This window comes from Danaus plexippus, chromosome 6, assembly GCF_018135715.1.
Source record: "Danaus plexippus chromosome 6, MEX_DaPlex, whole genome shotgun sequence".
Classification (NCBI taxonomy): Eukaryota; Metazoa; Arthropoda; class Insecta; order Lepidoptera; family Nymphalidae; genus Danaus; species Danaus plexippus.
In genome coordinates, this window is record NC_083540.1 from 9,802,350 (window position 1) to 9,823,835 (window position 21,486).

The 21,486-nt window shown below is 32.4% G+C and overlaps 1 protein-coding gene across 4 annotated transcripts; it reads left to right on the plus strand.

Moving 5' to 3' along the window:
• The first annotated feature begins 10,421 nt into the window (after positions 1 to 10,421).
• Positions 10,422 to 12,600, plus strand: LOC116779054 (uncharacterized). Of its 4 annotated transcripts, none has more exons than XM_032673199.2 (5): positions 10,422 to 10,638; positions 10,907 to 11,016; positions 11,158 to 11,259; positions 12,164 to 12,274; positions 12,431 to 12,600. In XM_032673199.2, exons 1-5 carry the CDS (start codon positions 10,590 to 10,592, stop codon positions 12,536 to 12,538), a joined length of 480 nt encoding a protein of 159 aa, XP_032529090.1. In that variant the 5' UTR covers positions 10,422 to 10,589; the 3' UTR covers positions 12,539 to 12,600. The 4 variants fall into 4 exon arrangements, with proteins under 4 accessions (XP_032529090.1, XP_032529093.1, XP_032529089.1 ...); XM_032673202.2 differs by having other exon boundaries at positions 10,422 to 10,611; XM_032673198.2 differs by having other exon boundaries at positions 10,425 to 10,638; positions 10,892 to 11,016.
• Positions 12,601 to 21,486: the final 8,886 nt, after the last annotated feature.

Here is a 21,486-nt window from a genome sequence, read left to right on the forward strand (position 1 = left end):
AGAATTACGTGGTCACTAACGAACTCACTAAGAATAGGTTCGTCGTAAATTTGTACGCGGTAGAAGTGGGGGAGCAATAGGTATAACAGCTAAATTTCTCTACAATCTACTGAATGTCTTGGGGCTGTCCAGGGCTATCATCAGTTCATTTTTAGAACGTACTTCGAAGTCAGACCTAGTAGGTCCGTTTCAAATTTGTTTAGGTAGAGAGAGGAGCTTGGACGGTTGAGGTGAGCGTTTAACGCGCGTCAGATATGGACCCTTAAAATCTACAATTGGGTCGCAAGTCCTAGGCACTGATAAAGCTCCTCTCCCCGCAACGCGATGGACCCGACAATCCCACGGTGTTTGATGAAAGTTTCATCTCATCTACTCTGGATACCGACTGCTATTAAGCATGAAGTAAGCGAAACGTTAGGTAAGTCTGAAAAGCTGTGCTTTATTTTTTTTATTTATTGTTCTGTCATATTCCTTAAAACGGTAGTACGAAATATTGGCGGCGGGCGAGGTGTGGAATGGTGTGATGTATCGAGGAGGTGACAGGTATAATAAGGAGAGGATAGGAATAGGGAGATATTATTCAAAGGGAATTTTTTGATGTAATTATTCATCATTTTGTGGGCATTGGAAATAAACAAGTGTTTTATCAAGAAGTCGTACTTTTTTTATTATTTACTTTAAAAAGTCAGTTGTGTTCTGTAATTAAAGTAATATGGTTATTGAAGTCGTTGGTTTAATGGACGGAAGAGACAATTCATCAGGCCGATTTAAGATAGAACCGTTTTACTGGAAAGATCAATCACAAATTATGGTATACGTATTAACATACACGATGTTGAATAAAAATTTACATGTTAAGTTTTGGGTGACCCGATTATAGGATAGTGACATTATTTGACATTACAGTCATCACATGGCATATACAAAAGCATCGTTATAATTCAAGGTTAATTAAGTTGTGAATAAAATTATAATAACAGAATACTCGAATGTAAATATAGTTCTTTAAGCCGTGTGGATTGTTTGAACGTGTTCTTACCTGCAAAGCTTGAAGGAAACGTTGCTATTGCACCTTAAATACCAGCACTTAATCTTTGATAATTATTATGTAATAGATTTAAGTAAGAAAACGTAGTTCACACTTAGTTCTAGTCAATCATTTAAAATTCTTTACATCTGAATACCGACATTGGCTATTTTTTTTAATTTAAAGGAAGACTATATTAAAATTATATCGGCGTTTCAATTATTTATACTAAATCATTATTAAAGATCTAAAAAGACCTCTTGACCTAAAAATTAATATGAGTATAAAAATATTAACGAGGGTATACGCTTAAAATGTACACACATTAAAGTAAATTCGGACCCATCTAACACTGCCTTCCTCCATCCATTAGCGTACAACTTCCGAACACATTAAAATAAGTAACACGGTACACTCAACTACTCGTATAGTGTAGTTACGAGGAAGGTGCTAAGCGGAAGTCACATATTATTAACTGGCACCTGGCAAGCACTCTCAATATTAAGTTCTTCAAGTTCTCTTTACAAACCTTACATTTTAGTCATAAGCCTTAAGCTGAATGAGCTGTTTATTACATCAACTAGCTGATTAGTGATTAGGTACTTGTTTTTCTTGCTATTATTGCTGAAGTTTGAAATTTGAATTTTTGGATTTTTTCTGTAATCATTTCTATGTAGTTTTACGTGATTTTGATACAACATAAAACCTTAATCTTCTTAAACATTTTTTATGTTATTGATTTTATTTCTAAAATATGAGTAATTTACATTAAAGTCGTGTCAATTTTGATGATAACTTAATAAATTGAGCTTCAAAACAGTTCTTTGATTAGAATATTATATAAATTAATAAAAAATCTTTTTTTATTAAATTATTGACACAAATTGGAGTGTCAAGAAAATATGTGAATTGTCTTAAATTAAATCAGGCTAGGTATTTATAACTAAATCATTTTCTGCTTTAGATTTTTGTCCGCATCAAAAAGATTATTTCACTTGATCGCTTTACAACGTCGAGACATGTCCTAAAAACGTTTATAAACAATCTGTTATGAATGCTCCAAGGCTACGAATAAAGTATAAGTTTATCCTTAATTTTTTGTAACCCTCTTATATGATAGAACCATTATAATTTCCGCAGATATAGCACATTATTATTTTGTGATGTATCCTAGTATTAAACAATATATACATATATATTGTTTATTATATAGTAAAAGTTAAAAATAGGTAAGCATTGAATATTGAAAAAGGTTATTTTATACGTGTTGTCCACAGCACATCTAATCATAACTTATTATAATGAGCTTATGATTAAGTAAGATTTAAATACATACCTCATAACATCGAGACTGTCAACTTATTAATTAATGTAGACATGTATTCTTTAAATTAATGTACTGTATATTAATTAGTATAAAATCGGTAAAAGATTAGAGAGACCAAACCTCTTAGCATTCAAAGGATTCACCGGGCGGGTGCCGGCTCCATCGCGTTGCAGAGAGAGGAGCTTCAGCAGTGCCTGCGACTTGCAACCCAGGTGTCGGTTTAAGGGGCTCCTATATATAATAGAATAAAAGATAGAATTGACAGGATTTGCAAATATATTTAATTTTCCTTAATGATAATGTAATCAACACAAGAAAATAGCTTACATCAGTATGCTAAGAACAAGTTAGAATTGTTACGCTATACGCAGCGTTGATAGTTTGACATTGATTAATTTTGCACATTACATTATTAACGTAGACTATTGAATAATAACCGAGAGTCCATTAGTATGTTGAGTGTCGATGCGAACTCGGACTAAGTTTGTAGATCATACTCGTATGTGTACAAGTATAACTCATGAAAGTTGTACCTTACCATTATTACATTCGAAGCCAGTAAATGTTTCGGTCTCTATGAGTAACACAAAGTTTGGACCTGACTTGTGTGTTTTATAGTTCTTGTTTGTATTCCAACTATTTATTGATATATACATATATATATATTGTATTATATCATTAGTAATATCTGTGCTACAAAAATTGTAGTTGATACAAAGTATGATATTTAAGAAAGAGATAAACAGGAGTGAAATATCTTTGCGTTTTAAAAGAAATATGCTTTGTTTAATTTGGTCCATTAATTGCTACAATGTAACCTTTTTATTGATGAAAACATTGACTGTGACACACATTTATAGGTATATGTAATAACGAAACGTATGTTTCGTACATATTTTACTTCTATATTTAACACGTGACAAAAACAGGTTTGTGTGAATAAATAGATGTCTTTTAATCTTTCACCACAAAATTGCTTTACGTATTATGATTAAACTTACAAGTCACCTGAGACGTTATAAAAGATCATTGTCTTCTCGACCACACAGTATTGCAATAGTATATTCCAGTATTTAAAACGGTCCAAATATTTCAACCCTGTTATTATCTTATAATCCGTAAAAAAAAAAATTGTTTGTAATTTCAAGACACACGGAAAAACTCGCGGCACAAATCTAGTATCTCTTAAAAATATTACGTGTCGACGAGAGGCTGTAGTCTGTACCACTTGAATAATTCGCTAACTTATTGAAATATAAAATATATAACATACAGTCATGAGTCAAATATACCTCGGGTCCTTCGTGTTCACTTTAATGACTTCATAACATGAAGTGATTGCTCTCAGGGACTCGTAAAACATTCGAACTGAATTTTAAGTTCTAAAGAAACGTCTGTTAAAGTTGTCAAAAGATATAAAAGTTTTCCAATATTGAGTTTTCTTAATTTCTTTTTAGCCTTGATGTTATCAGATACGACTTCTTTAAGATAAGTTATAGGAAGTATACTCTGTATGGATGTAATCCCTGCTTCACAAGCAATCCTCTGAACTAACTGTGACGTATCGCTTAGCGTCTTTGTCTTAATAATTTCAGGAATCAAAACAATTATGTTAATATGAAATAGTAAACATTTTTTAATGTAATACTCTTGGTGCGTGTTAAGACACAATCATCTATGATCACATATTGTTTTTTGCAGCTCGGGTAACATATTCAGTGACGATTGCCTTAATAGTAATATTATACCTTGCTGCCAATTATATTTTACGAATAGTATGTGGATAAAAATATTAATTTTAATACACGCACGGAAAGACCAAAACCGCCATTCATTCAATACGACGTCTCACACACAACAAAACATAAATAGACTTGTTTGAGGAAACCAAATCATATAAGTTGTCAAGTGCAAGACGTTTGAGAAAGGAGCGGTTTTACTTTTATATATTTAGATACTAAAAAAGAAAAAAATATTCTTTGTTTTGCTTTTCAATAGTGTTTGATGATTTATTGAAACTTTACCTGTTGTATTCTTTGTTGTAATCAATATGTGAAATAATTTATATACATTTATTTATATCCAAGCGTCCATATAAGCAAAGGAAAGAAAAACTTAAGAAGATAAAAATAAGAGATGTGAAAACAATCGTGATTCAAACATAGTTTGTTGATGAAGGACTCCTCTGTAAATACAATCTACTCGAATCCTTCGATATTATATACTTAGACAATGTTTGAATTTTGGGCATTGGCAGCAATCACGATCGGGAATTCACTGAGTATAACCTAAATGAACGATGTCCGTATATTATGTGAAGAGTAGCTTATAATTTAATACGACTGCATTTACAAAACCATGCCAGTGAAATCTGTTTACTGCCCGGAAATGTGGTTCATCTCCAGGAACGAGATCATTTCGCCGTTAGCATTCGAAACATGAATACAATGCTGGCGTTTGCTGAATATTTTACTTGATCCAGGACTGGATTTTGCGCAGCATATTTTGGAAGCAATGCCAAATGAAATTTCAAAATCACTCATTGGAAGTCAGTGGATGACTAAGAGACGTAAAATATAAGAACCTTTTTGGACATACTAAAAATTGAACTTAAATTTAATAATAATACTGTGTCCAACAAAAGATTTGGTTAACTTGTTTGCACACTAAAAAACATAATATCTTTCTTTTTAAACATTTTTTCCATCCTTGACTTTACACACACACACACACACATATTTAATAATATATTTAAATAAACTTTATATTTCTTAATAAAATTTCTAAGGAAGGAAAATTTTGTTTTGTCGTTATTTGCCGAAGAGCAAGGATTATTTTAAAATATTCTTACTTCCGTCAAACTGCTAGGAAGCTGGTACTGAGCAGCAGCCAATTAGAGCGACGCCGGCTTACTGTTGTATTGAAATATAATAACACTCCTGATGAAAATATATCAGACTTATTTGACATAATGAGCTTTAGCGTATTATTTACTTGATATTATTCTGTCACTCTATTTATAACAAATGGTACCGAAATTACATAAGATATGATTCCTATTATTAAGACTATTTAAAATAGACAATAGAAAAAGTTCGAATTCAAAAATTTCAAGTATGCTAAATTTTTTTCTTTATAAATGACACAATTTTACAGTAGATATAAAAAATACACAATGGTTGAAGTTCTAGAATGTAATAACGACTAAATAGCAGTTTAGAACAAATAAAAAATTAAGAAAATGCAGTGGACTGTTGACCTAGAAGCCTTTAATTAAAAGTTATTATGTCATTAACCTTCCCCATTCCCCACTTTGTCATCATTTGTCCCAAAAACCTTTATACTTTGATCCCCTGAATTCATTTTCACAATAACAGGCGACTCGAAAAGGTAAATTATATTGTTGTACTTCACGTTGTTAATGTTTGGAGCCAAAATTCCACGTATGTTAAACCCAATAGTAGCTTACAAAAAATATGCAGTTTCCTTGTAGTTCTAGTAAACATTTTGCAGTCTTTTGTTTATGAATATTACTTGTATTGTTTAATATTAATAAGTGCCTCTTTACTGTATCATTAAAAACTGTAATAAAATTACTTACAATCAATCCGATGACAATGTTGAATACCCGCAATGTTATATACCTAATATAATTGAATAAGCAATAAAACTAATGAATTATGTGAAAGAAAATTGCTAACGTCAATTAATTTTACTTCTGCCTGTAATATTTCAACCAGTCCCAACTCATGACATACCGTTATAAGAAATTTGTTAATTTATCAAAATCACAATTTACATACTTGGTTGGATTTTACTCAAACAAAATAAAACCACAGGAAATATTTACATATGATACAGGCAATTTCAGAGACTGGTTTACAATTTTTTCAACCTACCTTATTTTTCTTTATTTCTCTGTGTAATCACAAGCTACATACACGATATTCTCGCTTCTAATTTGTTATCATTTAATTTTATAAACGTTTAAAAAGTATTCCTTTCATTATTAGACCGTTTAAATTTCAAGAAAAGACATTGAAATTTTAAGATATATGCCTACTGGCTATCACCTACTGGTGATAAAGACAATAGAAAAAAAATCCCATAATACTCATCATCTTTAATTAGTTTTTATTATACAAACTAAAACGCAGATGTGTTTAAAATAAGTAAATCACGGTAATGTTACGGTAGTATTAACATAAGGCTTGAAATGTCCTATATTAAAAGTTTGTGAATTATTTACAGAGTACCTGCTTTATGTCTTCATTAAAATTAGACGGGTTGTGTTCTTGTGGGATTTAGAGTGAATGCAGACAAGGCAGGATATGAAACGAGACTTTGTTATTTATGAAGGCACTTGATTTATTATTAAAACAAAGGTTTGTAAACTCTTAGTACGTTTGCTTTTTATATACCTTACATCGCATCCCCGACCATATAGAAATATAATATAGAACTTATTACATAGTCCAAAGAAAAGTAAAGATGTTTGAAAAACTTATAAAATTCATTTACTAGGCCCTATATTTTTCGAGATAGATAAACTCGAATATGGCATGTACGGTACTTTTTTAAAAACATATTCATTGATCCAAAATGGAAATAAAAAACATAAAATAATGCCAATTTAGGACACAGTCCTTTTATATTTTTAAAGACATCTAAAAAATAAATATATTTTAAGTAATTGTGCTACATACATATATATATATATTAATGGATTTATAACTTCAGTTTCAATTAAAGATATCCTGAATGCTTTTGATGTGTATAAAATGCTCTTCTTAAGATTTTAATTATTTTACCTCAGAATCTCTCTTTGATGCTTAGAATGCGTTGTGATTTCAATGAATAAAATACAATTAATCATTAATAATCCAATCCTACAGCTTAAACTTGCTTCTGCTGAGGCTGCTGTAAGGTTTCTCATATTTAATGAGATATTCTCTCAATACATTAATTAGCACGATAACTATAACATGAAACTAAACGGTTACTGTTACTCTTTTATTGCTTAATGGTGATATGTCTTTATAGTGTAGTTGAAAGAGAATCCCTGAAATCAGACATTCACATCTCGTCTGCCCTTGATCTGATCACGGTTGCTGAAAGGTAACCGAAACGTCGGGATTATGTAGTTTTTTAAAATAATAAAATCCGCGTAGTTTACCCGAAAAATATTAGTTTCATTTAAAAGAATAAAACTCGCGAAAATCTTAGATCTCATTATCCCTAATTTGATTTAAAAATTTCATTCAACTTTTGTATATAACTCTCTAAACTTTTCTGGTGAATGCAAATGGCAGTCAGTGAATGAAGTTTGTTTGCGTTTGAGATCTATAAAAAGTCATGAAAAGAGCCAGGTGGAACATTTGACCTGTTCTGTATATAGTTAAGCAATATTCTTATATCCATTAATTAAATCATATTTAAACGGGAAAATAATAAATAACGTATTTTTTCTTAAAACTCATTTCATTGTTTTAATTTTGATGTGGGGCTTCATATTCGATAAGTCAGTCGGGCATCAAATACATGAAGGTTTAAAAATGACTTCTTTATTTAATTACAACTGAAATATAAGTTAATCAAAACTTATCAAAGTGAAGGCCTTCAAATGGATCCGCGACTTAAATGTTTAACATCAATAAACGGAATAATATTGTTTTTATCCGGAATGGCAAATATGACGGGAGCAAGTTCTAAGACTTCGCTACGGTAGCTCTTTGAATATTTAATTGAGAAGTAATTTTTATTAAAGGTTTTTATCAAATACCATCCGGCTTATTCACTCTTTGACGATTTCTATTACGATGAATTGTAAGTAAAAGGAATAAATTTGATAATTTTTTTTGTAATTGTAATTTTTTTAAACATCGATAAATTTATATCTGATTTTTTTTTAACAACAGAGTTACTTTTCCGATAAAAGATAAGTCTAATGTTGGTGTTTTTTTTGATTTGTGATTCCTTAATATAACAATATATGTGAATGTGTGTTTATAAAATACATGCAAATCATTCGTTGAACTCAATACAGTTACAATTAAGGGATATTTTTTCGTTGCTATATTTAAAGTCAGTACAGATCAATGAGGAAAATCAAGCGGTCTAGTGATACCTCCATTACCAGTTTTTATTCCAAGTATTTGACTTTTATCTTCAGTGAGAGCTAAGTCGGGAAAGGTTAATGAAAACGCTCTTACAAACGGGCGATTCGCCCGCATCGCTATCTCATTTGGTTTATCACGGGCAAATATTGAAATCTTTCCAAAAGTTCCTTTTGAATTATTTGCAGTAAATGTATTTAATTTTATGTATCATATTAACCATTTTAGATAATTTTTAATATAGATTTAAGAAAGGTAATAGCCTACGTGGTAACTAAAAGTCACACTTTTATTATAAAGTTGCTGGGTTCATTATTTGTGTGCTCCTATTAGTAATGATTAAATATGAAGCAATAAGTTTATCTTTCTCACTTGTCCAACAATGTTATTATTTGCTCTTTATCTTTTTCAAACTTACATGAACACTTGACTTGATTTTATCAAGGGTTTAGGAGTGGTTATCGATCTAACAGAGCGTTAGTTGGACATATAAAAAACAAACAAAATTTTCATCTTAAAAGGTAAAAGGTGTTGTTAATATCATTTTTAATAAATACACACAAAGGGATGCAGATAATTTTAGGGGCCCGCTTAGCTTGAAATCCTTCAAAAAGCTATCCATCATAAATCACATAAGATATTTTTGCATCATCTTTGATATTATTTTATTCCATTTCTTACAAACGTAATTACACGATGCACGTAAAACACATTATTTATTATCATTATACGTAATCTACTGTTAAATATATTTAAACAATTTGGTGATAACACGAACATTATGTAGACTTGCTCAAAGTTAAACTTAAAATTCAGTGAAATTCGTGAACAACTTATAGAATTTGTAAGAAAATAATAATTGATCACCAAATAGTTCCTGTTTTATTTTTCAAAGAAAAAATTAAGTTTTATTCCGTAGGTGATGTTTATTCTTATTTTTTGTTATTAAAGGGGTTACCTTTATAGGGGTATTTAAAATGAAAATGTATTTCATATCTTCAGTTAGTACCCTATATATGTTCGGTGGAAGCTAAACTCGTGTGTAATACAATGTTAAGTGGAAGCAACATGACTACAATTATGAGTTAGCGTAAACTGACACTGTGATAGTCCAGATATACATTCGCTAACTCGAGCGATGCAAGTTATAAGATGGGAGATTTTGTATGACAAAATACTAACAAGCTCTAATGAATGCGACGAACACAGTGTTTTTCGTTCACAAAGTAAAAGGACGTAGGTTTGTTTATGGTTAACATAAACTACCCCTAACATTTATATTATTTAAAAAAAAAAACAGTGAAAAACAAAACTACACTGAAAATGTATAAATTTATTTAATGTTACTCTGTGTAACTAAAATTTTTATTGAGATTAATTCAATATCGCTAAACACTCCAGCCTTAGGAGTGACCAATCGTAATAACAGCAGTTGTTGCAGCAGTCGCGTCGCGTCTGGAACTAAACTATGGAATTCAGAATTTATGTACTGTATTGGCTATAACTCGTCTATAATATAGGTATATGTACATAAATATATTTGGACCTTAGTTATTAATTTGTTTTAAATTAATTCGCTTAAGTTAAACATTTTCATTTTAATTCTGAAATGAGGCAAAAAGCAAAAACATTAAGAACTGACATTTTTTCTTAATTTTCCATAATTAATTTATTGTTTTCTTTAAGTATGAAATGTTAAAAAAACTTTTACATTTATTTTTTACTTAACCTATATAGGTTTATGTAGAAGATGTTGATGTTTATATTAAAGATTCAACTAATAAAATAACTGTTGAGTTAAATCTATATAACAAAGGCGTTAATCAATTTAAAACGTGTTTCATAACATATTTTTCTCAATTTTTTTTGCTTACATCATATTCAATTAAAACTAGGAAATAAAAAAAAACAATAAAACGTATTCAAACCGTTAGCACTTTTTTTTATAAAGTAATGGCTGGATAGAAATAATAAAAAAGCTCTATTGAAATGTCACAAACATCGACGCAAAATTTTATGTTGAAAACAGAGGTATAAATTCTCATTTAATAAAGCAAAAACAGTTATGATTTGATGTGTGGCGGTTTATAAAAAAAATGGATGGATTTTATTCAGTAATATGTTCAGTGTTGCAAGGCGAGGTGAGTTCAGATATGGAATATTAAAACGTGAGTATTGTGCCGACTGAGTTTTTGTTCCGCGTGCGATCCAATTCCACATTCCCATAATTTCACGCACTCGGAATTAAATTTGTGCAGGCGCTGAATATTATCAAAGCTTAAGAAAGATTTGACGTTGGTTATGATAATGGTATTATTTATATCATAACGATGGTTTCTTGTGTATTTTTGTGCTGATAATTACTTTAAAATATAATAATAAATGAGTTTGCAATTAATACGACAAGAAGTAATATTATAGGAAGACGCATTGCAGTAAACAAAAGATTACTACTCTCCCTACTCTTGGCAACGGAAGTGATCGAAATAATCGCAAGTGATATATGTGAACCAGAAGTGCTCTACAGGAAAAGCACAGAGCTAACGGTAAGTGAGAATTGTGGTCTTGGAAGATTTAGGATTTAGGCGTTATCTGTTTTGAAGATTCCAGCCCTTTAAATGTCTGATAGACTGTTCATTATAACAACACGTATGGAAATTTCATGAAAGTTTTATTAAACTACACAGTACACGATGTCATGCCAAAATTGTGTTGATGTTTGCGACACCACTACCAAGACAGCGATAACGGCTTTAAAATCCTGGCTTCAGGCGCACGAGGAAGCCCAGGTACACATGCTTTGAAATAACTTTAAAGATATTATGAATAGAGTAAGGTTCACACAAACCTGCTATAGATATTATTAAACTTTAGCTGGCGTTTCGATTGATTCTGTCAGATCTAAGGTTCATATTTATAGGTTTTTACATTCTTCGTGAGATTATCTAGATTTTTATTTTTGTTTTATATATTTTCAGTATCCCATAGAGTATAAGTATGTACAAGGATTCGTTTATATTTTTTATAATCTAAAGTTGACATCTTCAACTAATTTTCTAAATTTATACGACCACCATATATTACGTATAGCAAAATAAATTAGTTACAAGTAACAGTATCTGATTCAAGATTGCCTGATATTTAAAGTAACAATTTTGAAACAAAATAAACTAACATTTTCAAAGAACATTTTAAAATGTTTGTAGTTTCCAGATTGTATCATATTCTAAGATAACTTATTAATGTATTTTTGAAAAAGTTTCGGAAATCATCTATTAAACTGTTACTGTGTAATCCTTTAAAAAATTTCGATAATGTATTTTGTTTTGATAAATTTAATTCTTATTTTTTCAATGGGTTACTAATGAGTGCGTTCTAGTATGTTCACGTATTTTCACAAGTTTCGTGTTTTTTTTAAGCTAGTATATTTTTAATTAATCTAAGATGTATTATATTTTATTTACTCAAGTAACTGTGTTAATGGATAAGTCGTAACTTTATGCTAGTAATCCAACATTTTCATCAGGTAACAAGATGAAGAATAAAGAAATGTTTAATATTTGTAATAATATTTTATAAAAGTAGAGTTTTATAAAGAATAGTTTTGAAAACATTCCTTCGGTGTAGTGGCAGTAACATATAACTAACAAAGCATATGATGTATATATCTGAATGGAACAGTCTATCAACCAGGTAATGTTGGCCAGCGTGCTGGTTGTGGTGGGCGTGTGGTGGCTGGTGAGGACCTTCCTGGCCCTTCTCATTAACCTAGTGTGTCCCGTTATCGTCGTCTTGCTTGCCGTGGTAAATATATCGTGTTGCCTTAAATTTAAATTATACTTCATTATAATTAATAATTAACTCATTTTATTCGGACGAGATAGGTTCTAATTATTGAGCAATTAATTATATATATTTGGATTTATGTCACTAAACAAGTAATTTTTGCTCTTGTACAAGCTGTGTGTTCCGCAACTCCGAGCTCCGTTATTAGGACAAAACTATCCCGCCGTAGCGAACCTAATGAGAAATATTTTGTTGAAGTTGGCAGAAAATATCAAGTCTTAGAACGTTGAAACTATAATAATTTATAGTGAATGTAATTTACCAATAAATATCATGGAAATAGACCTGGAGTCTTTTTGTTTAGACCTATATGACGGTGTAAAATTATATGTTAATATAATTGACATTATTTTATACTGTACCTATTATTCTTTTATGACTGCTTACAATGAACACTGTAGTTACGTCCCGATCGCTGGGACCCCCGTAATTGCTTAAAAGATTATTTCTATTTTACTGCGACTATTATTTGGCGATTGAAAGATAAATTGCTACCACTAAAAAAATAGAAAAAGTTTTGTTCTGTCGCAAAAATAAAGACTATGAATGAGACAGTTTGTGGAATCTTCTTTCTTTATTCGATTTCAATAGAAAACACATCATTAAAATGTAAATGAAATGCCCTTTGTCTGGATATGATGGATGGCTTTTTGTTATACATTATATTCCACGCGGGGCTTACAAGTGAGTTAGAACAGCTTAAAAGAAAACTATATAAAGTTGACAGAAATGAGAATTAGATGTGTTCAATGCCACACATGAGGAGTGTTAGCTGTTTCCCATTCAATAGCCTACGTAAATTCTATACCTTATGTGGAAAATTTAGAAATGATAGACGTTTTAACAGTCGGTATGTAGTGTGGAGATGTTTACTTCGACTAAACATACTGTGCTTAGTGCTATTAATGAATTTATTCCCTTAGTACACCGATTTGATTGGTCACTGTCTTATTTTATTCGCATATAAATATAGAGCATGCTTATATCATATATTTTAACAAATTTTTAGATAAATTATGTGACTGTTTTGTAATATACAATCTGAAACATTTCTACAGGCGATAAAAGTATGTGGCTTAAGTAGATATTTCGACATTTATTTTATTAATGGTGCTTACTACATTGTATGAACATTGTTCGAGCCTAATCTTGTGAAGTCTGAATATAGAAGAGCGCTTTTATTTAGTAACAACTAACTAAGGGACGCCAAATAAACACACAGGTTAGGAAGTTCTTGTTATAATTTAAAATAATATTTTCCTGAAAACAATATTCTGTGATACAAAGTCAATATCAAATATTTATATTCTAATTGATATATTTTTTTTTATTTTGTCAATCTAAGTTTGAGTAATAATTTTAATATTTTTTCAATTCCCTACAGAAATGATAAACTTCTATTATATATTGCTTTCATTATTATACATATAAATATATTTAAAAAATATTACTTTTGAGTCTTCAATATGGGCACATTTCTCTTTTGTTAAATTTACAATTTATTTGTTATAAATTTGACAGAGTGATATTAAGTTAGTAATTGCTAAATATGTATTAAAACAATGTACACACATTGTTAACGGTGACTCAAAACATACTTTATTAGGAACACGAAATTTAAATCTTGTATAAAATAAACTTCAGCGACATGTGTATTGATAATTATTACTTTAAAAAAAGTTAAGCATTTTAACAGCACTTTTTTCCTAAAGTAATTATCCGTATTGATAAATTTGTATAGTAGTTTCTTAAAATGAAATCTTGCTTAATTTTTTAAGATTATAATTAGACATTATAAGTAAGCCTCATCTAACAAACTACTGTTACAAATTTGTCTTACTTACAGCTACAGGAATATTTAATGTTTCCACAAATATACATAGTTATTTTTGGTAACATTATGACAAATAGTTTATAATTAAAGTAGCCATATCTGTCTCTTTTGTAAGAAACATTAATACTGGAATTGAAATTCTACAACATATATTACTTTATCGTGCTTGTTGTGTATTATGTCCTCGAACACTCCCCGCAGACAGCGGCTCCCGTTTGCATTAACGGAATGTTATCAATTTATCTTAACTATAACTTTGATATTTCAGTGTTAAATACTTATCTCATAAATAAGGTCTTAATATAGAATGTTTACACTAGTTTAATTATTTCTATAAGCTAGATATATAACAACAAGTTCCAAGTCACAAACAAGACAGGATCAAATGAAGCAGACAATAAAGGGAAGCAGATTGGGACAGAACTGTTTATTGTAAGAGAAATAAGTTTTGGGATTCTTTGAATCAATGGACTGTTGTTTACGGGAAAATGTTATTTGTCTTGAAAATAATATACTATAAATATTTTGTTAAATGTTAATATGTTATATACACATAAATTGTTTAAGAGTAAATGACTCATTGGTAATTAATTAGTAAGGGTAAGTACTACACGCTACGAGTGCTTACATAGTTGAATAATACTTGAATATTGTTATGACTGATACCTGTTATCGATTTTCGATATTTTTAATACATTCAATTAAAATTATTGGTATATGACGTGACACGATTCATATTAATAGAGTGTATTCTTCTATTTAATATAGGTAATATATATGTTTGTCAATAATTTTCGAGTATTGAGAGTAAGTTTTGCATTTAAAATTTTGCCTGTGCCTGTATTTCCTTTCATTGTAATTTGATTTTTTTTAAGGGTAGAGCGAGAATGTTCCTGAGTTAGTGAGTTCAGCACTTTTGATGTCCTTTTCTTATATCAACTTGTAGACGACAGTTAATCGTTATACAGTCATTTCTATAAAAACAGACATAAAACAAAAGTATGTTTGGTCCGTTTGTATTAATAAAAGTATTAAATGTCTCTTAAATAGAGTATTAATGCAATAAAATAAATTTGTTTAAAAATAAATATGACAAAAATAATGGAAACAAGAATCATCATCCCTGAAAAAAAGCGAATATTCAGAGCTATCGTTACGTTGCTTTACTTACAAAGGAAAGTAAACACGTATACCTAAAGTAAATGTTACATAATCTAATGTTCTTCAGTTTCGATTTGTAGTTCTTTTATATGCTACCATATATTAAAAAGTTACATTAATTTCAATTATTGTATTGTTTTCTTTTGCGGGATTTAAATGTTGTTAAAATATCTTTATTTAAATGTTAGTTTTTTAAATGTTAATAGATTATCACAACTCATACATTTCACGATTTACAAATCTGGTCACATACAATATAATTTTATAAGAGTTATATGTTACCAAAAATTATATACCTACGGATATATATATATATATATATATATATATATATATATATATATATATATATATATATATATGAATGTGGGAAAACGACACAGTTTAACTGCTCAAAGGCCTGTAACATATTGCTTTTCATCTAATATCCTTAATAATTCCCTATCAGTAATACTTAATATTATTTAAATATAGATTTCTATAAATAAGTATGTTTTATGAGTTAAATCTTCTAACAGAATGACATGTCAGTTATATAATATTCTTAGAAACAAGGTAAGAATTGACTTTTTAAAAAATAACATTCGATACAATTCCACTGCAAATTTATTAAATTTACACAAAAATAAAAACAATTCTAAATGAATAACTTTCAACTATCTTGATTTAAACTAATCGTTAAATGAAATCCGAATATAATACAATCGAAAGATTTAAACACACTTCGAAAATCTACTAACGACTAAACTATCACACCAACGCGCGTTACGAACGAAAAAAGAGCCCTGATGTCCTCTGACAACGGCTTATATGTCGTTTGAGTCTCTCCTACCCTCTCATATTCCTACATTGATTCTCTTCTACCCTCTCATATTCCTACACGGCCTTTCCTGACATGAGCACGTCCCCGGGCTCCTTTGTGTTTAACTTTCTTGACGTCCAAAACGTAGTATTAGCACCAAGGGCAGGAAATTCTTTTCATTCGCACTAGACGTATTCAGTTTTGAATGTCTTGACATTCCAGACGGGCTTGATTGCGGCTCAGTCCCCTCCACAGGCAGGTCAACCTCCGGAGGCAAGTTGGCGTCATGACACAACTCTTCTCCCTCATTGTCTACGTCTGAAATTGAGAAATATAACGGCAGAAATATTTTCGATTTTTGATTTAACTCAACAGTAACATCATGGTTAACGTCAATGTAAAGTGAGCTAAACAAACATAGCCCACACAAAGTGGTTGTAAAACATCCCAATAACCAACCACTTGGGGCGGGACTTGTCGGAAGATCGCCCCCTCACACCTCATCAGAGACCCACAAGGAATTGCTTGAGGCATGACTTGGTGTGTGTGTGAAGGTTATTATAAAAACATGTTCCAAAACATACCATCTGATACAGGCAATGTTGGCCGACCAACATCCCATAAATAAACTCATGATCTTTTACAACCACAGCTCGATACACAACTCACTATCAAAGTCAAGCTTCCAAACATACTAAATTAATTCCTAACCAAGAGACTAGATTCTCAGGATAACGTATCCGATGCACTCCAAGATAAACAATTATCCCAGAATCAGCCTCCTACCGAGATAACCAGCCCGATGCACTCCAAGGCAAACGGTTATCCCAACCTAAGCGTCCCCTCCGGGATAACCGGCCCGATGCACTCCAAGGCAATCGGTTATCCCAGACTCAACACCACTTCTAGGACAACCGGGCCCGATGCACTCCAAGGCAAACGGTTGTCCCAGGCACAGCGCCACTTCTGGCATAGCCTGTCCGATGCACTCCAAGACAGCTATCCCAGACCCAGAAATCTAACCTCTAATACAGCGTGTCCGATACACTCCAAGACAAACGCTCACATCGTAACAAGTAACTCATGTCTCCTCGCTTTAACCCCAATACATTTAGAGATTTGTGTTAAAACAAAATTAAAATAAAAACACAATGGGATTAAGTTTCAATAAAATCTCAAAAGGAGTTTTAGTCAAAATTTCAGGCAGAATAAGGCAAATACCTCACCATCAAAGAAAGCAGAACACACATCGGGAGTCCATTCTCACTTCCACGGGACCATATATTCCGCAGCTGCTCGAGTCGATTTGCCGTATGAGCCAGCTAACATCTGCAGCTCATATCGGCAGTGTGATAGTGTCTTCATAACCCGGTATGGTCCCCGCATACATGAGTCCAGCTTCCTTGTTGACTGAGCCACCTTGGTAACAAAAATTAAGGAATTTAGTTCAAAAGAGTGAGCTGTTTACGTCTTTAGTTAGCATAGGCATCTTGACGAGTTTAGTTGGCACGAAGGAGTTTAGATGCCCTCTGACGACTCATTTGACGAAGGACTTCTCGATTACCACTTGAGTCTTCAACAGTAACGTCTCGTATCAAACTACGTATGAGCGGTGTGGCAGCTTCAGCACCTATAAGCAGGTTTAAAGCAGAATATTGACTTGTCTTGCGTTTTGTTATGTTTAGGATCAGCTGTAACCTCAACAAAACAGCTGGCCAAGTCCTTGACCCAATTAATAAAATCAGTGCTTTGAAACATTGAAACATGCGTCCCCGATCAGTGACAATTAATTTTGGAGTTCCAAAGAGAGACGCCATGGTAGTGAAGTGTTGCTTTAGTTCGTCAGTGTCTTGTCGGAACATGGGATACAATAAACAAAATTTTGAAAACGCGTCTATAATAATAAGTACATGACGGTGACCGTCAGTTTCTGGTAGGGGGCCCAAGATGTCCATATGGACTGCCTCAAATGCTACGTCTGGTTTTCTCCCATGAATGAATGAGCCGTGAAAGAGCACGAGCTACCTTTTTATGAGAAAGGCAAACCAAACAATGGGAAATGTATTTTTTTTTCTTTGCAAATGTTCTCAACCCTGGGAACTAAAAGTGTTTTGTTATCAAGTCTACAGTTTTATCAACCCCTTGATGATCATGTTCGTCGTGAAAATACACATAAGACAATCTATGGTCTTTTGGAATATAACAACAAAAATTAGGATTTTCACCAATAGGTGAGAGCTTGACTTAAAGGATGTCATAACGACTGAGGTTTAACTGCCCATTCACCAGTTTTTGTTTTAGAGAGTGAGTTTTCTCGTCAGAAGCCTGAGCAACTTGCGCCCAATTTAGCGGTCTTTTAATGGTACATAAGTTAACCGGATTGCGGCTAAGATAATCTGCATGGGACAAAAAACAACCTTTTCTATATTCCAGGTTAGAATCGAATTCTTGGAGGTATACCCACCACCGAGCCACCCTTGGCAACAAGTCTTTCTTACGTTGGGTAAGTTTTAACGCGTTACAGTCAGTAACCACGATGAAGTGTGCAACCACAAGATAATGCCTGAAATACTCTAATACCTTAATCACTGCCAGCGTCTTCAGTTCGTACGAGTGCTACTTCTTCTCAGCCCCCTGAGTGAGTCTACTACAATAAGGCAGTACTCGTTTACGATTTCCCTTATGCACTCTCATCATGACGACTCCGTAACCAATCAAGCTCGCATCTGTGTAGTATTTCTATTGGCAGCGTAGGATCATAAATGGCGAGTACTGGCTCACTTGTAAGACAATCTATGATGTAGTCACGAGCGGCCTGTTTTTCAGCACCTCAATGAAAGTTAATTTTTAGTAAGTGCCGCTATGCAAGCAGCCCTTTGGGCAAACCCAACTATATACCGCCTAAAATAGCTAGCTAACCCCAGAAATTGCCTTACTTGCTTAAGATTTTTTTTGTTCGGCTGAATCAATTAAGGCCCGCACTTTCTGACGACTTGGCCTATCCTGACCTTTACTAATCGTACGACCCAGGTATTCAATAGTGGTAGCTAAAAACGAGCATTCCTTTATTATTTGCTTTTCAAGCAAATCTGTTATTATGTCACGACCACGGATCGTTTCAGCGTGTGAGAGTTGATATGACCGATTATACACAGGAATGCTGGATTTAAGTTTAATTGACATGCTACCTATGTTTACGGTTGATGTAGCAGTTCCCGTAATCAAGTACCGAGAGAATTCATTAATTATCCTCTTAGTAACCCTCTCTAAATAGTTACCTACCAGAGGTGTATCAATTGTCATCGAAACATCAGACTGAACAATCATCACCATTAATTCATAAAATATGTGCATGATTCGAGCCTAGATAACTTAACGCCCTCACTATTTGATAAACTCCCTGATAACCGTTCGATTTTGGGTCTCTTACTACACAAAGCTTCTTTTTGCCCCAACTGCCCACAGAAAAAGCACCTGATATCACTCAGATTACGTTTACGTGAATACTCCAGAGATCGTCTATCTGTCGTAACGTTTCACAATTCCGAACGCGAGTATAGTTGTCTCGAAACACTAATTGTATTTGGTTTAACATAGATTGAAAAGAATTCGACTAAATCATTCGGAAATAGTTAAGCATTTGTCGCCGTAGCCCTAATATTTGGATCAATGACACTGCGAATAATTATAACCGAAATAAGCTCCTCGTCGAGTCCTTGCAATATACGTAAGCAAAGTATCGACCGGCGTACATATTACGCGTACGTTGGATAGTGATCGGAATTCTTAGACATAACTTCAAACAATATTCCAGCAAAATCTGGTACTTCAGGACATAAAGGTTTGAATTCTTTCTTAGAATTGGTCCAACTACGGTAGCTAGACACCCATTTATTGAGCCAAGATTTCGCATCCCCTAACAAACAATTTCCTATTCGTGAAAGGCATTCTAAATCATTCCAATTGTTTAAAACTTTCGCGCAATCAATTTGTATGCACTAATCGTCAAAGTTGTGTAGATTTGGGTCAAAGTTCGAAATATAGTAATACCGAGATTTTTCAGCCGTACTAATTGATCTGATGGCACTAGCAATGCAATCGGTAACACTCGCCTGTACTAATTCCAACGGTATACCCGCGTCGCCTACTTGTCGTGATCGAGCGAGGTCTCGGATCCTGATGATGATAACATTCTGAATGGTAGCTTCACGTCAAGTCACATGCGTCGGAGAAACCAGATGTCCTATCGACGATAATTCACGCATTCTATAGGGTACACGACGATCGGAAACGCGAGATATATCGCGGACGCGCGTTGGTGTCTGCAACTGTCGTGATGACTGCCTATTACAAACGCTACCGGGCGTCAAACCTTTGTAACGCAATTCCTCATAGTCGTGTGAATTCACCGACGCGCGGTGCGGCATGGACGAAGCCCTTGTTTTCGCCTCTAACGTTTTAAGACGAGACATCATTGCCTCCATATCAAGTCTCAACATGTTATTCTCATCAAAGGATTACTCACGGGAACTATTACCCTGACTCTAGCTACGATCACGACGAGGATTACTATCAAGACCACTGCGGCTACAATTGCGTTCACGTTCAGACATTTTAGTAACAAAATAAAATAATTAAATAAGTATGATCGCTAGAAATTAACGTATCAACAAACTAACGCAATAAAAGCTTACTCACCGCTTAATCAAAGTAATTAACACAAATTAATATTCTCGATAATAACGTAACACGATATTTAAAATAACTCAGTGTCTAAAAAAAAAGTTATAAAGAAATATTTAATAAAACACAAAAAAAAAAATAATGTGTGGGTAAATTGAAATAACAAGGCCTTACCAAACGGGGTTCTCAAGGTACGTATCCCACTTCTGATCTTAGAAACAAGGTAAGAATTGACTTTTTAAAAAATAACATTCGATACAATTCCACTGCAAATTTATTAAATTTACACAAAAATAAAAACAATTCTAAATGAATAACTTTCAACTATCTTGATTTAAACTAATCGTTAAATGAAATCCGAATATAATACAATCGAAAGATTTAAACACACTTCGAAAATCTACTAACGACTAAACTATCACACCAACGCGCGTTACGAACGAAAAAAGAGCCCTGATGTCCTCTGACAACGGCTTATATGTCGTTTGAGTCTCTCCTACCCTCTCATATTCCTACATTGATTCTCTTCTACCCTCTCATATTCCTACAATATATATAATAATAATAATAGTTATAGTCATTTACGAAGTTATAAAAATGAAATTTTAGTCATCTTAAATAATTCAACGAGGTATGTGAAGAGTTCTGGTAGGGGTAACAAACTCAGTAAGTGGCTACGTGCCGTCCGTA

What these genes read in the sequence shown, in the direction of transcription:
- LOC116779054 (XM_032673198.2), top strand. Translation starts at nt 10,590, where the DNA reads ATGTTCAGTGTTGCAAGGCGAGGTGAGTTCAGATATGGAATATTAAAA. An exon ending in GGAAAAGCACAGAGCTAACG is followed by an intron (nt 11,017 to 11,157) that starts GTAAGTGAGAAT and finishes TAAACTACACAG; the next exon opens with TACACGATGTCATGCCAAAA. An exon ending in AGGCGCACGAGGAAGCCCAG is followed by an intron (nt 11,260 to 12,163) that starts GTACACATGCTT and finishes TCTATCAACCAG; the next exon opens with GTAATGTTGGCCAGCGTGCT.